General features: G+C 32.6%; 1 protein-coding gene across 1 annotated transcript; it reads left to right on the top strand.

Annotated features, from left to right (window-relative positions):
- The first annotated feature begins 14,757 nt into the window (after window positions 1-14,757).
- On the top strand, window positions 14,758-15,302 carry LOC118073950 (serine protease inhibitor swm-1). The gene is made up of 3 exons (XM_035094764.1): window positions 14,758-14,803; window positions 14,901-15,025; window positions 15,097-15,302. The coding sequence occupies exons 1-3, from the start codon at window positions 14,782-14,784 to the stop codon at window positions 15,223-15,225; spliced, it is 276 nt and encodes a 91-aa protein (XP_034950655.1). The 5' UTR covers window positions 14,758-14,781; the 3' UTR covers window positions 15,226-15,302.
- Window positions 15,303-17,934: the final 2,632 nt, after the last annotated feature.

The following is a 17,934-nucleotide window of genomic DNA, read 5'->3' as shown; positions in this document are numbered from 1 at the left end:
AGCTCTTAAAAATCATTATTCGATGACTCGTATAAGAATTATGGGGGTCGAAAGTTCAAGAGTAGATGATTTTTTGACCTTTACTCGACTTAGAACCTCCATAATTCTTATACGAGTCATCGAATAATGATTTTTAAGAGCTATTTAGAAACTTTAGAATCTAAGCTAAAGATACATATCCATAAAAAATGTTTAAAAAATTTATTTCACCCTCAAAATTGCAAAAATAGTTGGAAAACTCCTAAAAAAATGTGATTTTTTTTTATATTTTAGCGATTTTAAGGGTGAAAGAAATTTTTTATACATTTTTTATGGATACTCATATTTAGCTTAGATTTTAAGGTTTCTAAAACGTCCCTAAAAACAATCATTGGACCGTCCGTTCATGAGTTATAGGGATTTAAAGTCAAGGGGATGATTATTATTAATTTGTATCCAGTTTTACCCCTGTTTGAGGGTGTTAAAGTAAACTTTTTCGGGCTGTGCCCCGATTCCGCATTTTTACGCATCAAGACGAAGAGAATGAGCCCTCAATCATCAAAATCGGAGTACTTTTATTTTTTGGCCAAAAAAAATGGAAAGGGGTACCACTTGCCATTTTTTGGGGTCGAAAAATCAAAGTTGTCCGATTTTCAAGTTTGACCACTCATTCTCTTCGTCTCAAAGCCTAGAAATGCGGAATCGGGTCAAACTTATAAAAAATCCATTACTTCACCCCTAAAATGGGGTAAAACGGGTACTTTCTTTAATTTCAGCATTAATTATAGTCCAAAAATGATTTTTACTATATTGACTTTTTTCTTTTCGTCGAGATCATTCATTTGAGTCCTCGATCAACCCAATAGCATCATTAGCGTAGAAGTTATGCAAGTTTCCATATTTCACAGTTTTTCGCCAATATATCATTATTTCTTTCATTGCGTTATGTATATTGTTTTTGCGAGTACAAAACATTTAAAGTACGTTTGAAGTAGAGAGGAAAAATTAAAAAAAAAAAATTCTGTTTCCTAAACGTTCCCCATAGTCTAACGTCAGTCTTTTATTTCAGACAAAAATGATACAAATTAATTTTAAAAATGATTAAAACCTATAAACTGTGTTATGGACTCCAAAAACATATCCTCTCTAAGAAAATGATACTAGCAATTTTATCCCTTTATTCAATACTCAACATCACATGTTTAATTACATAATTCATCTTTTTGTAAAAAAAACCTTCATTTGAAAATAAATCTAAGTATTAATGTATTCACATAGTTTTAATGAACAATAATTATACTAAAATAAAAATAACTCAAAGAAAGCCTGTTTCCTGTTTTTGCATAACTAACACAAAACGCGAATGATCATTATTATTATCAACATTATTATTATTATTGTTAGTACATTATATATAGCACGTAATACTTTGAATGCATGCAACAATTATGATTTCACGGTTTTCTCTATAATTTTGTTAAAACACTCTTTCAACTGAGATTTCATACGTTATCATTTCGTCACGGCTTTCGTGTGGCAACTCTTGTGGGTATTATGTCATTACACTCTCTGATGATGTACGAAAAATACCGCGTCATTGAGGAACACAATAACTTGTTGTCCTTCATTTGATTAAAAAAAAAAAACCCTAGACACGTGTCGAATTGATGGTTTTTCACGCTGTGACAAATTTAGTATTGTTTATAACTCGATCTACACAAGGTTTCCGCTCATAACATGCGTACGAAGGTACTGATGTGTTAGCCAAGGGATAATTGAATGCCTCAGCCGTATCGGGAGGACGTCTTATCGCGTTGGAATATCAAAAATCTTTCAAGCCGCGGGCGCGCCTACTGCAATTTTTGTGGTATGCGAAATGCAAAGTGCATATACACGGAGTGCAGCCGACGTTGCGTTAAGACTGATGAGATCCAAAGAGTTGGTTTGGTGTCTTGTATTACCAACATGTGTCTTCGTGAGGAAGTGATGGAATTGAAAGGTCTGAGGGCGGTCTGGTAGATCTTGTGAGTATTAAAAGCCAAAGACAGAGAAAGTACTACGTACATAAGATAATCTTATGGAGGGCGTAACATCGTCAAGAAAATGATAATACGAACAACTAAAGTGTCGCCTGTACACTCTTAACGTGAGATATAATATCGCAGTAATAATTACTTTATTACTCAGAAATATTTCTTACAAATCATTTTTATAAATTTCAACATTCATCCTTGGTTCGATAAAAATTGAATAAAATATAGAGGAAGGATAAAAAAAAATTTAATTATTATTTTCGTGAATAAATATGTTGAAATATTTTAAAAAACTGTTGATGTTTGTCATCGGAATAATTTATTATGTTGATCGTATTCTTTTTATTATTATAAATTTATTCCAAAACATTTGCGCAGTACCGACCGTCATGAATTTTAGAGTTTATTCTAGAATCTAGATCACTGAGTTTGAATAAAATTTTTTGATATATTTATTCAAGCAATCGTGACTGAAAAAGTTGAAATGGCAGTAATCGAATCGCAATATAATCCAATGCGCATTTAGCCCCAGGAGTATTTTCTTTAGGATGCACCCGAGCGTAAAGTCAATTTAGTCAAATATCATTCGACGTCACTCTCACTCTCTTGATGTAAAAAATAAGATAAATAAACATCAAATAAATTGGTTTCGTGTTTAGTTAAAAAACAAGAAGAAAAGATTCAATTGCTGTATATATAGACAATAATTATTACAAATTGCTTTTAACAAGTTTAGATGTTATCGGAGAAAAATAGTACGATATATAGACCAGTAGAAATCACGCCAGGCAGTTTCCCAGATACCGCTTTACGTTATAACTTGACACAGCTGTATAAAAAGGCTAGATTGATGTAAGAAATAAATAAAAAAGGATAAATAGCTGTGCGCGAGGGCGCGCTGATCAAAACACTTGGAATGAGAGTTCTCACGGAAGAAATTTTTCCAAAGAATCTGATTAAACACCGACCACATCCGTTGATGATCGTTATGATCCTCAAGGTGTAACACAACAGCGCTGCTACTACTGATGTTAGGCTGGCATATTCTTGCATGTTACTCTCGCTGCTACAAGATCCATTAGAGAGAAAAAATAATCAAGGCGCCGCTGGCTTAATATAGCCACAGTATTAATGTTCAAACGTGTGTTATCAAGGTCCTAGCGCCATCATTTATATACTTGGAGTGAAAAAAAAAATTTAATTAAATAATCCGATGCTCAAGTGGGATGTTTTTATTTATTTAATCGAATTTATGGGGTTCAATTATTATTTTATCTTGCAAAAACGGTGAATAGAGATTTTTGAGGGGATTTTAATAAACTTGTCGATTGAAGGGAGTACATTAACCTGAGGAAAAAAAACGTGTCGCTGGAGGGACGCTAAGGATAATCAGACCAAGGGATGAAAGAGTAAGAGAGAAGGAGAGCGTAATGGAATAACCACAGGGACGACTAGTGATTGTAAGAATTAACTAATAACACGGCCCGGGAAGTAGGGTCATGCGAACCCCGCATCTTAACCCGTAACCTGTCATTCCTCGATCCCTCCTCCTTCTCTAGCTCTGATCAAAGAAGACTAGAGGCCACGTCGATATATAAGAAAGTGGGAGATTATCAAGGGGTTGTGTATTATGTGTATCTATCAATTACTTCAAGTGGATCATCTAGAATAGACAATAGAATTGGCCTTCATCAAACTCTCATATACTTATAAATAACGCTCGAATCACAGAGTCGATTTGCATGTGCAATTAATTCAATTACACAAATTGCAGCCTTTTTTTTGCCGGGAACTCGGGCGAGAAAAAAATGAAGATAAGAACAAGGTGAATGTATTGTTGCATATGTTGCCCTTGAACTCGAATGTCAGGAAATGATGGAAATGGAGATTTATTGGGAGGAATTGATGATTTTTTTGCACCTTGTTGTATTGATTGTTGTATGATTTATATGTGTCAGGAATATAATCAAGGTTTTTGTGATCGTTATTATGGATTAGTTTTCCTTAATAATTATTATGAAGAATTATTTTATGGTCTCTTGAGAAAAATCGACGTATGCAAAACAGAAAATTATGAATAATTAGTCTTTTATAGTTGCCTGAGAATATTTTATTTGAATTTAATTAACGACAATTTGAAAAAAAAGGTGATAAAATGTTTGATATAAGAAATAATAAAATCTAACAGTTATAATTATTGAGAGAAATATTTAATTGCTTTAATAATTTTCTATTGCAGTGATGATAATCTTAATTATTCATTGACATTGATTTGAAGAAAAATAAAATTACTACAATATAAATATGTAAATTACGGTTGGATACATGATTTTATTTAATAAAGAAAGACTTGAGCGGCTTTTTAAAAATATTGAAAAGAATTGAATAAAAAGAACTTTTGAATTATTACTAATTTTTTTGATGATTGAATAATAAAGAGAACAATAGAACCTGCAAGTGAGCATGTATATTTATAAAACAAAGCATTTAAAGTGAAAAGATTCGCGATTTCAATTTTAACATGTTAATCTGACAATTCGTTGATTCTTTCTCTTCTCCCTCATGTCATTTAATTTCCGCAATAACGCTTTTGTTTCCGATGAAAAAAAGGGTACATGAAAGTACAAAAAAAGAAGCCCAGCACACGGATTTGAGCGAAGAGGAACTGAGTAAAAAGCAACAATGTATAAAAGAAAGAGAGGGAATTAATGAGTGATAGTTGAAGAGTAAAAGAGACCACAAGCAACAGACTGCAAACCCTCGACTACTCTCTGACGCGTGGGTTCTCGCATTGTTCTGCTCGTTCGGGTGGACCGGGTCCTGTCGCGGCTAAATGCCGTGAAATTGTCGTCCCACAGTCACAAAGGGAATTTCACCATGTCGCGGCATCAACCAGTGAAATATAAATGTGTTTTTCCGCAGCCATTTTCCAACCCGATTGTTATTTAGGACAGACACATTCACAATAGATGTGTCATTGCATCCTGACGCCAGCGAGATAATTTTTGAGTAAACAATAATAATAATTTTATTGTATTTACAGCTACAGTAAACAACTGTTTCCACAAACATAATCATAACATCACTGAAAAAATTATTTCAATGAAAGCCGTTGATTTATTTTACCACAGGGCTCGTTATTTTTTCCCGATACCCGAAATAATCGTCGCATTCATTTGTTTGTAATTAAAAATATTTTACAACAAATAAGAAACAATAATAATTATTATTCGAAATTTCAAAAAAAAAAACGAGCAAACAAAAGATAATATTTATTTTACTTCACAAAAAAATTACCACAAATTTTTTTTTTTTCAATGAAATAACTTTTTAACAATCATTTATTTATATTCAACGACTCTTTGTAATGGATAATTTAAAAATAACTCACAAAAAATATTTTAAAAAACTGCAACAACAAAAAAACAATTCAATTCATTTTACTAAAGAGTTTTATAATGAAAAAAAAAAAAAATTTCTCTACCTGTCATGAAAAATAATGAATAACAAATAAATAAATAACAAATTTTTCAATAGATCGTTATCATAAAAAATTGAATGATAATCCAGAGTATAATAAAAGATAGAAAAATGATGTTTTGATAAAGCCAAGCGACATTTTCAATTTTTTTTGAGGGCTCACGACATTAAGGGGTGAATTTATACGAGTTTTTTTTTTTCTTTTTTGAAGAGATGATATAGATTCTCAAATCTACGTCTATCTGAACAACTACCACCAGATCGATTAGAGTATTCAGCCCCAAAATTGTACATCCCATGGGTCCGTTTAGTCCCCCTCTTTTCTTTCTCTTTATATCCCTTGCGATGATTTTCCCCCATCATCGGAAATTCAAGTCTAGATATACTACCCTATATTCTTCGCCCTCATGTTTAAAACCAAAAATGTTTTGACATTTATCTTAACAAAATGCTACGAAAGAAACTTCTTTTCCAATACCAGTTAAATAAAATACTTCGATTTAAATACCATTAAAACACGTATTAATAAATGGAGAAGAAAAAATTTATTAAGGACATAGAAAAGCATTTCAAATTAATACATTTCTCTTAATTTACATAAATCAAGCATTAAATTAAACTGGCAGTTCTCAGTAGATAAGAAAATAAGTAGGAAAATTAGTTGTCAGTTATTGTTTTTTATAGCTTCCATGTGAGGTTTGATGAAAAGTCAAGCAATTAAAGGAGGAGTTAACAAGGCTACCAGCTTACTATCACTTCCTCTACATCTTTGAATGGATGCTAAATACACATATTGTAACATTGTAACTAATTCTGTAATAGAAACTACATCGAGAGTTTTAATTATGATATTTAAGTTCATATATTCAACATAAAAGTCATCATTAAAAAAAACTGTTAAAAGACTGCATCGAAATTAAAAGAGACTTATGGCTTGCAGGGAAGTGCATTCAATGTTGAAAATATATATCCAGATGCGCGATTGTAGTTAAACTTAAATGGGAGACCGATTGAATAGCGGAAAAGGATACACATAAGAAACGAAAAATGATCGGAGTTGAGACGCTGGGCAGCTGTCGAAAGATTAAGATAACCCTGAAGGTAAGCGAACTGCAGTGGGCTAGTGCCAGAACTGTGGATTTAAGGTGATTAAAGGCACCTGATATCAACGAATTATTATACCATATATTTTAAACAAGTTATATATTATGGATTGGAGAAAAAGAAGCCATACAGTTCTGATGATATGCATAAATTTAGTGAAATGATCAACAGGAATTTGAGAAAATCGATCCCTTTGGCAATCATAGGGTAGAGGTTTGGATATGGAATATCAAGTTATGAGAGTTCTCGAGCACTTTTTAAATTGGTTTTGAGGATAGATGCATCAATCAATGGTATATTCTATATTATACATTGGGGATAGAATTTTTTATAAGCCGATAAAATTTTTAATGATGAAATAAATCTACCATTCAAGATTTATTTGCTCTTATTATTTTTTACTTTTTAAAAAGCTCTATACGTTGATTTTATTCAACTCTAAACATCAACTCTGCTTTCATTTCATTTATTTATAAAATAAATGATAAAATTTCCAATTAAATCGAAATTATTTATTCTATTAATCTAATTTGGACTCAGGACTTTTTTGATGTGTTGAATATCTATCGATATTCTAGGATAGAAAGGTTTTTTTTCTAAATGAAATATGAAAAAAAGGTATAAATGAAAGAAATAGTACAGTCAAGTATGAGGTAGTTGAGTTTAAATGGTGTAAATCTATCGATGCTATTTATTTTACGAACCCATCTCACATTAGTCCAATTCACCCAACTTATTTTATTGTCACTTATACCAGAGAAAAATGCCAAGCCCAAAGGCTTTACACGAGAAACATTGTCACGAGCAAGTCGTCCATTCTCATCTACCCCAGGTCCTGGCGCGCGAGTCCTGAGAAAAAGTGTAGGTCGAAGGGAATCAAGATGAGTCTGTGATCGAGCTCAACTTTAACTTCGTGACTGAGTATTTGTTCAAGACTTTCAAGCACCTTCCCCCCTTTTGTTTTTTCATCTATCCATTCCAGCTATCGATGTATCCTTTCAGGATACATAATTATATTATAATAAACTGTAACGATATGAGCCTGCAGTCAAGAGAAAAAGAGATGAGCTCATAAATGTTTCCTCAAAGAGGAGGCCTAGTATCTTGCACGACTCTTCCAATGGACCGCGAACGAGTCTCAGGAAGTATAGAAAGAAATAGTAGATTCACTGGGCTAATTCTTATACTACACAGATGAGTACACTCTTTTATGTCAAGAAGAGAGAAAAAGAACAAGAGACCTCCCGCGTCAGGGGCTTGGGTTTATCACTGTCATCTTGAAAAAGAGAGTCCGCACTCACTTAATAGGTTTAATGCCTGTCGTACGACTTGCAAGATATATTTTTATTCATCTTCCGGATGTATATAATCGTGTCTCTGATCATCGAAAACTCGTCTTGATCAGATTTTTAAATAATCATTATAAATACTGAATTAATTCTCTTCTTATGACATTGAAGATTTTTCTTCTGATGGAATCATTTGATAGTGATTCAATATTACTTGAATCATTTTTATATTTTATCCTGATGTGGGAAAGATATAAAAATCAAACTCATCTACATAATTAAGATTAATTGATCAACAAAAATAAATTACTTACAACTAAATTATTTTATCATTAATTTTTCAAATAATTAAATACTTTTTTTTGGCCTTGTACTAAAAAAAAAATATTGGGATTAAAATTATAATAATTGCGATAAATATGTTTATTTGTAGCAAGGACTAATCATAAAAATATTTTATGAACGAATAATTTCTGGATTTGATATGAATAATAAATAAAGCTAAATTGTAGAGAATAGCATGGGGGATAAAGCATCAACTTTGTGCTATAACTTGGAGTAAAAGGAGTTGAGAAACGTGCAAAAGGTTTATATTCGGTTCCACCTTCACCTCCGCGTTATAATATTGCAAAAGACCGCGCGATATCCGACGCGTTACCGCGGTCCTGGCAACCAAGTCGGGTCCTAATAAGCGGTTGTACGACTCGACCGAGGTGATGCCGTGTGCTCTCTTCCTCACCTTATCTCTGGCAGTGTTTACTCGAGGAAGCCAAGCTAGTGTTCGCAGGCCAGCAGTGCAAATATCACGGATTGTGCCCCGAGTGAGAAGTTGAGAATTTGCGATTATAGAGGTTGATGTAAACGATGAAAACTACAACTGGAACTTTGCCTCCAGGATAAATGGAATTTTACTTATCTCTTTCAACACCTCCATTTTCTTTTTAAACTGCTCTCACTTGTCCGTTCGAACGGTATCTACACAAACAACAGCACTGGATAAATATTTGGAATTTATTTAAAACATAGAAGAAAAAAAAAATAATCAGCTAAAAGTTAAGTATGAAAATGAACGTTAATGAGATGAAGACTCATCTTAAGACGTTGACAAAATGGATTAGTTTAATATTATCTTTGGTATATAGAAAAGATAACGAAGATGTGAGGAGAAAGAGAGGTTGGTAAAGAGATGAAAATAAAGAGAAGACTATCGAAAAATGAACCCTGAATTCAGAGCTGCTGTACAAACAACTCCTTAATCATTTAAGTGATTCGCTCACACCAAATCACGGCTAACTCCTGCGTAAACGTAACCCTTTATTCGAGCAAAGTCGACCCTCTCGTCTTTTTCACTTTACTTACTCCAACTACTCTTCGTACTCTTTCTTTAAGCGAATCTTTTCTCAGCCGATTAATGATAATTCCTCGACAAAATAACACGACTTAGTTAGAAACAAGACTAAATAAATCAACACTTCAAGTTACTTAATATTTCAGTTTATTTCGTTACTTAAACTTTATCATTTCCAACAATAAAGCCTTTTTACTAGATAAACCAAATTTTCTTAATCAATTAATCCACTGAAAATCATCAAATGTTGCTTCTTTTCTTCAGCAAAGAATTTTTGAAAAAATATTTTATTGATTGAAACATCAGAAAAATTATATATCATCAATAATGATCAAGTCTTCTGTATTATTATTTATGAAAAAAAATAAATATTTTTAATTAAAAATAATGAAACCTAGATTATTTTAAGTATACTTGATAAATTACATTAGTGAAAAACGAAAAACTGAAGCTGAAAGATTGTTGAGGAAACTTTTTAAGAGAAAATGATGAGCTTCTTTTTCACTACTCTAATTTTAAAATGATATCTGAGCATTTTCCTGATGGCAGTTTGGCAAAAGTACGACTGGCTCAAAAAGTTGACGAGTTTATGGAACGCGAAGCGACGGCTTGATGTCGAGTTCGATTAATTTTCCGGTCATTATTTTTTACGGCTTCTTATCGGCGTCTCGCGTTGGCCCAGCGCCCTTTTTAGCTGTGCCGGCAGTCATGAGCTGCCATCGTGAATTTGACTTAAACCCAGGATGAGAGGTGCAGTTCTTTTTATTTTTTCTTTTCTTCATCTCCTTCTGCCTCTTCTGCAAGTACCCCAGCTTCATCTTCAGCTTCTCCCCACCATCGATTATCGCAGTAACTCTCTCTATTTTACATAAACGTCTTCTTGAATTGCAGTAGCTCCTAAAGATGTCCTGAAGGATAAGCCTGAAAATCCTATAACAAGTTATAACTCCGCTTGAATTCTCAACGAGAAATTTTAAATGAATATATATATTTGCGATAAATGGTATAAAAATGCCCCCGATATACCCATCATCAAGGTAATTAAATGAGAAATTAATGCTTACTAGATGGTAATTGAAATGATAAAATTGCTGGTATATAATATTAAGCTCCACCTTTGCACAAGTACGCAAACAGTCGTGGATATAATTATCTCTCAGTATATTGATTGAGAATTTAAATAACCGGATCATCCAGGCGAAGTTCTGGAGGCTCTGAGAGCGGTAGCACGCGAACATGGTGGACGTATGAACGGCTAAAGCGTGGAATGGAAGAAGCGGAATGGACATGAAGGCAATATACACAGAAGCAAGATGTGCGTGAGGATCGTCCAGTCGTCATGAACACGTTCTCTTTGGTGTATTTCATGAGGCATACGACTCGTTGCTGCAGAAGAGGGAAAGAGAAAGAGTGCAAAAGAGAATTCTCGAAGGGCAGGGAGGAGTCTCTGGGGTCTTGCTGGGCGGAGCTTCCAACCACAAAACACCCGCTGACTTCGCGAGCCTTCTGGTTATTTGGCTACTATTAATTATTTATGCGTACATTGCACTGACGACGTATTCATGGATACTCCCGACGAGCCATTCATCCAATGGACCAAATATCCAACAACTCGAGCCATTTTTGGTCACATCTCTCAACCCTTGATTCACTTAGCTGTGATATGGAAGAAAGAGAACACAATAAAAATGTGGATAACTATTGATGCAGTTTTATGCAACGAAAGAACCAATCGCATCTCGAGAGGCAATCGATTCCAGTGGATTATTATGATTGGATTCCTCAGAAGATCAGCCAGGCACGCCTTCGTCTACAAGAAAATGACGCGGAGAGAAAGGTCGGGATCATGGATAGTCACGATTGAAATAAAATGATTATGACGCATAATTGAAAGTATTTTATTCATTTCGGAAATTATATTGATGAAAAGGATCGATATGAAAGACTTAGGAGTATTTATTACTAGGCTGGAAGTGAAAAAAGACGTTCAAGATCTGGCAGACAGGCGAAATAAAGGAATAGCGAAGAGATAGTCTGGGCACTTTATATTCGATATAAAAATGAAAAAAGGATATAATACATAATATTCTTTAGGTCCAGCACGCATTTTTGCTTTTGGTGGAGCATCTCAAGTCGGGCCACCGTGTGATTACCCGCAGGATGGAGTGAGTTTGGGTATATATATGAGTAATTTGTATTCAGCCCGATCATCCGTATCGAAATTCGAATCTACTTAGTTCTGAGAAGCAGAGAGAACCCTGATGTACCTCTCTACGGTGCCTGGCATCCCCCGTTCCACCTATTTCCGATCGACCGTCGTCTCCTCTCCTCTTTTATCTTTCTCTTCGCATCCCTCTTCCTTCCCTCTTTCGCCGCCGCCTACTCCTCACCCCTCTCTATAAGCTCGATATAATATTATTCCCGGTTTAGTTTAATGGTCCTGGGCGATTATTACGATGGCCAAACTCAGCTCTCTCTTCCTCCCCTTCTTTTTCCTTTCCTCTTATTCTCTCCCTGTTTGATGCCTTTAGGTACACTCTTAGCTACCTGCTCATACACACAAATATTATATCAGGTGTATTCGTACATCACTATACAATTTAATGCGCCAATATATGCTCGCGAATAAAAAGCCTCAAAACGCCATTGTGATTAGTCCAGGGAGCAGCAAACGGGTGGTCCAAATTACTCCGGCGAGATCCTACCCTTTCTTGCCCGTCTACAGGAAGACATCACAAAACATTGATAACCAGTCAATATTTTATGAGAAAAAAAATAATTAACTCCAAAATTCTAAATTACTTTGCCCACCACCACCACCATCACCATTGCTACCACCTTCATCAATCGGCAATCTTGCTAAAATCGACGTGCACTTGAAAGGATTTTTATCTACGTGATGCATTACACTTGGCGTCTTTCACACGCTGACTCTCGTGAGTAATTTACTCACGAGATCAATTAAATCGACGTCGAGAGAAGAGACTGAGCCGGGGTCGAACAAGTGTGCATATGTGTCTATATATATATTATTATTATACAAGCTGGCTGCAATGTATGATAGGGATATTAATGAAGATATTTAAATGAGAGAAAAAATAATGAGAAGAACATCAGCCATATCCTTTGTCGGTCGATTAACACTCACCAATGACTTTTATAATATTCCCTTATTATTTCTTTAGCCTTCTTCTCTTACTTTTATGCTTATCGTAAATTACAATACAACAATTGAATACCATTACACCTAATAATAATTAGCCGAGTAGTTTTAATAATGTCGGAATTATAATCCTTCTTCGAGACATGATTTTAATGACGTGAAAGGGCGGTCAGAGGTGTAAATAAATTAAGGAAATGCAGCTGTGAATAATTTTGTTGAAAATGTGGAGAGCCAAAGTTTTATGATAAATTTAAAGAAGTTACTGTCACTAACATTTTCAGGGAAATGTTCATTTGAATAATTTTACATACATTGTAGAGAATATTTTAATCATTTATCAATCTTTTTAAAATGCTTTAAGAATAATTATTTTAAACAATATTATAATTAAAGAACTAAAGAGATATTTCATTTTAATTATTAAAACAAAAAATTAAATCGCAATACTATTTTTTTTAGCAACTAATTTTTATTTTAAATAAAATAAATAAATTTATTCATCATTGAATCAATTCAAGTTTTATCACAATATTTTTTGAAAACATTAATGAATAAAAAAATGCAAATAATTGTGATAAAAGTTAATGATATTTTTATTTTAATTAGACAAATTTGATTCCATAAAAATTAAAAGGCATGATCATTTTACAAAAATGAGTAACTAATTACACCTTGATGCTTAAACTCCTCAAGAAAATTCAATTACACTAAGAATCGTTGTAAATAAAGACAAGTAAAAGAGAAAGAGAGAAAACCTGATCTGTCATTAGCATCCAAGACTCACGGCACTTAATTCACTTGTTTCTTCAGTTTTCACTCAAATGAAATTAAAGTAGCGGCGAGGATGTCATTAAGAGCCTTTTACATCGTCCTTAAGACCTTAAGGCTGGTCGAAGCCATTAGGGAAGCCACGAGAAGAGACCAACCCTTGTACATATCTTTTTTTTTATATCTGATGTCTCCTCACCTCCCAACTACCATCGTCTTCGTCCTCATTTTTGTTGTCATCACCTACTAACAGCATTCTTAACCATAGACTCAACAATACTCGAGCTTATAAACTCATTGTTAGCCATCTACTTTGCTCTTTAAGTTCGACTAACGACATTGTCTTTAGTATCTGCGTTTTTCCCGCTTGTTAACGAAATAATCAGGTCTTTAGATTTTTCATGGCCTCTATTTTTTTTTTTTTTACACTCATTACTTATTTCTAATGATGTTATTTAGTCTGGAAAATTTTCCAGGTCAAGAAGAAGCTCGTCTATTCATGTGAATCCATCGAGAAAATTAGAGATGGCTTGGCACAATAAATATCTTCATCATCTTCATCAGTTATAAACTTTTTTTTAGGCGTGTATAAATAACACGATAGAATAACAGACCGATTTTTAATTGATATTTCGTCGCTGGTCACGTCCATTATTTCTTTTCGTGTGTTCATTATATTAGGGATGTTCTTTGTGCCAAGCCGATTCGTCTCGATCTCAATCAATCGTCCAGTCACTCTTGGGTTTTACCTGTTATAAGCTTCAAGAGACTGATATAATTTATTTCTCAAGTATATCAAGCCAAGCAAATAATAAATAAAATCATGTGTGTATTGTTGCTGACCCAAGCTGTTGGTATAAAGGAAATTTATGGAAATCTTGTTGTTTTTATGATTACATATTTCTTAATGACAAATCATATCTAAAACGAAGCAGGCAACGATCACGTTAACCTACCGGGATTAGGGGTCACCTGTTTCCTCAATCACGAGAGTCAAGATACGCAGCCCGCAATTATCACGTGAGTAAATACTTGCGATTCGCGATATACCTGCTGGAGAAAAAATGAAGGAAATGGGAAGGGCATGACTTGAGATAACTGAACGATAACCTATTATGACTTGAAGCTTAGTCAAGTAAACTGCTATCAATACTGTTGAAAATAATAGGCACTTTATTGCACCATAATGTCAACTTTCTTCAACATTTTTTATTAAAAATAAATATTATCTTGTAAATAATAATACGATCTGTTAAATGATTATTTTTTAATTAATTTTATCTGGTGATAGAATTATTTAGTACACTATTTTTTATTGTCTTGGATTATATTTTATTTTACACCTTTGATAATATTGTTTATTAGTTAACAGTTAGGAATAAATAAATAATGAAATAAAGTAATACTTTTCTTTTTAAAACTTTTGCTAATAGAAGTTCCAACTTATCGTGGGTGATAACAAATGAGTTTATTATTGATAGAAAATTGCCATTCGGTTAATAATAACTTACTTTCGTAGTAGTTTTCAAGAGTGAAGGAGTTTCAATAATAAATTCAGGATAAATAAAATTTTAAAAAATCAGAATAATGAATTCATTCTTTTTAATTAGCTTTTTAATGATGAATATATTAATTGTTTGTAAGTTTTAACAAATATTATGATCTTTTTATCACTCATCAAAGCACTAAAATAAGCATGAATTTAAGAATAATCAAGTTTTAATTCAATTCATCAGATCAAGTATCAACTGATGATAGTGGTAATTGTGATATGTCATGTCCAAAAAATCAAACATGTTCAAAGTGTCCATCTACATGTGAAAAAACATGTCAAACATTTTTCGAACCTTCTTGTACTGAAGTAAGTACTGAACCAAATAATTAGGATATGATTAAGATAAATAATATTCTAATTACTGTCAATATTTATAGGAATGTAATGATAAGCCAAGTTGTCAGTGTGAAGAGGGATATGTACGCCATATAGATTCACAGAATTGCATTGAGCCACCTGATTGTGGAACTGGTGTAGCTCTCAAGAGACCTAGACCTGAAAAATAAATATAGAAACAATAAAAAAGTTTCTTAATCATTAATATTCATTCATTAGTGAATTTGATCAGTAAATGATAAATATGCGTTTGGATAAATTTTTTATTTAAAAAATAAGAATGTCAAATTTTCTGAATTGTTTCTTATTGTAAAAAGTTCATATTAACAATAAAAAAATTGCAATGACAGTAATTGGTTGATTATAAAATTTCTTCATAAATCAATAATTATTTCCTTACCCAAATCATTTTCGAAAATAATAATACTCAGTGTAATTATGAATTAAAAAGTTAAATTATTACTTTGAGAATATTTTTTTTCCATCTATACCAGTTTTCTTTATTTTCTTCTCATGCAGAAAGAAAATAAATAGGAGAATAATTACATACATTGTTCGCAATTACAATTATTGTGTTGACGATAACAGAATTCCATCGTGCAAATCAAGAGAAATTATTACCCAGAAGAATTTCATTATAAAGAGAATATACTCAAATTCATAAGAGTGCAAAATGTCTTGGTACAGAATGAAAAGAAAGAGGATGAGATAGAGGACAGCCGCAAAAAGAATACTGCAACGATGATCCAAGACAATAGCTCAGTCGAACGAGGGAAAGAAATGCACAGCAGGAGCCATCTTTTGTTTCCTACATCTTGTGGTGCTGGAGGGCAAACATTTCTTGATGCTAGTGATTTATTTGCGACATCATTAGTCATTAAGGATATTAGATAATTTGAAATCTTCAATTTTTACTCAGATCGATTAAAAAGCTTTACATTCTTCAGATTGAATTTTCAATTATATTAATTGAGTAAAGAAATTCTGAGCAAACAACTTTATTTTATGAAAAAAAAATTTAAAAAACGAAGCAATAGTTGGTTGCAATTTTTTTTTTTTTAATGTAGAAAAAGAATTTTAATTAAGTTTTCAAAGAATATTTATAATTATTATTTAATTACTTTTTTCTGAAGAAAAGAAGCCTCATTAAAATCATTCAAAGATTAAATTTAATAATTAAATTGAAAAATATTTTTGTTAACTAATTGATTTCTTCAAGAATGTTTATCATTATTTGATGTATACACAAATATATGTGAAGAGTTTGTTATCTACTGTAGGATGAAGAAAAAAAATAGTAATGGAATATTAATACATTAGAAAATCTATGATAAAATGTGAATATGATAAAAAAAAATATGAGATAGAAAAATTGACTATAGAATCTATTTCACGACTGGCCGCAGCTTGAAGTTGATGATGACTGACTTGTTGAGGCGGAAGTGATCGATTTCGCGTCTCGAATCTCAATCATTGAGGAGGAGTATCAATGCAAAAGCGTGGATACAGTGACAATAAAAATAGCCAAACATAATTCATTTGAGTGCAGAGAATAAATATAACAGTGAAGGAAAAAAAATTGTCTGAGCATAATCGGAACTCTCCACTCTCTCTCTCTACACAAGCATATGTTGAAAGGGTGGACGCGTGTGTGATATCTCGTAAGCTCTCGAGCGAGTTATGACTTGGTTACCGCCTTCGTCATGCGAGTACACAGTCTCTCTGGAAGCAAGTAAAATTATCCATGCGCGAGAAAGAACCGAATGTCAGCTTATCTTGCAGTTACTGCTTGTCGCGTCGCGACTTGTAAGTGCGAATTAATTAATCGCGTGTTAAACATGCTTAATCCTTGATAGTGTAGACGGTGGAATGGGAAGAAGAGGCGGGGTGATGCATGACTGACGACAACCTCAAGAAGGGGAGTAAAAATACAATGAGATCAAGTGTAGCACTGTTTTCCAAGTCCTCTTGAGATCTTTTAACAACTTTTCTCTGTCAAAACCCACCCCATAAAGAAGAAAAAATTCCTTATTGAATTACACTACTACACCACTTGTTCATACAGACATCTTATTATGCGGGTTCGCAGGTGTACGAAATGAATCGTCTAAAAAATTCATCTTTACTTTGGGAAGTGGTCTGGAATACGAATATTTTTTTTACCATTTTAAACTTTTATTTTTTATATTATATTTAAAAATCAACCAACTTTATTCCATTATTCCGAAATTAGTTTTTGGTATCTTTTTTTAATTAAATTAAAATTAATTTGATCCATTCAGATAAGATTTTCTGGGTATTCATAAATATTCTTTCAAGTCACATAGTGACAGTAATATTTAAAATATTGAATTTAAATATTAAAAGTATTTTAAAATGTTATTTTGATCAATTTCTCATTCTTCTAGATGATCAAAATAATTAAATAAAATATGAATTATTGACTGATTAATTGTGGTTTTTTTTATCTATTTTAAATTAAAATTTAATTAAATATAAAAAGGAAAAAAATTCCATCTCTTAAAACAATATACCAAAAAGAATCCAAACCGATTGCTGTCATAGGGGCTTCACGTAGGTGGCCTTTAAAGTTCTCCACAAAAACACGACGGTGTTTCATCATGGTAGGATCACGTAACTCATTAAAAGTAAATTAATAAAATAATAAAAAACAATATGAATATTAAATAATTATGCTCTAGTTTATATTATATTTATTTGACAAATTTTAACGGTCGTAGAGGAATGAAAATAACTTGATTATAGTCACTAATCGTTTTTAATTTACACGGATCTTTAATTTTAAGTAAAAATATATAACTAGATTCTCTTAAAAAAACGTCGCCTTAGGCATATCATTCAGGAAAGATGTTCGTGAC

This window comes from Chelonus insularis, unplaced genomic scaffold (assembly GCF_013357705.1).
Source record: "Chelonus insularis isolate UGA/USDA-ARS -01 unplaced genomic scaffold, ASM1335770v1 scaffold_714_pilon, whole genome shotgun sequence".
Classification (NCBI taxonomy): Eukaryota; Metazoa; Arthropoda; class Insecta; order Hymenoptera; family Braconidae; genus Chelonus; species Chelonus insularis.
Note: the sequence above shows the minus strand (reverse complement) of the source record. Positions and strands in the feature narration are given on the sequence as shown.

Excerpts from the sequence above, each read along its gene's own strand:
- LOC118073950 (XM_035094764.1), top strand. The coding sequence starts at position 14,782 with ATGATGAATATATTAATTGTTT. Across the intron at positions 14,804-14,900 it reads GATGAATATATTAATTGTTT|ATCAAGTATCAACTGATGAT; the intron begins GTAAGTTTTAAC and ends TCAATTCATCAG. Across the intron at positions 15,026-15,096 it reads TCGAACCTTCTTGTACTGAA|GAATGTAATGATAAGCCAAG; the intron begins GTAAGTACTGAA and ends CAATATTTATAG.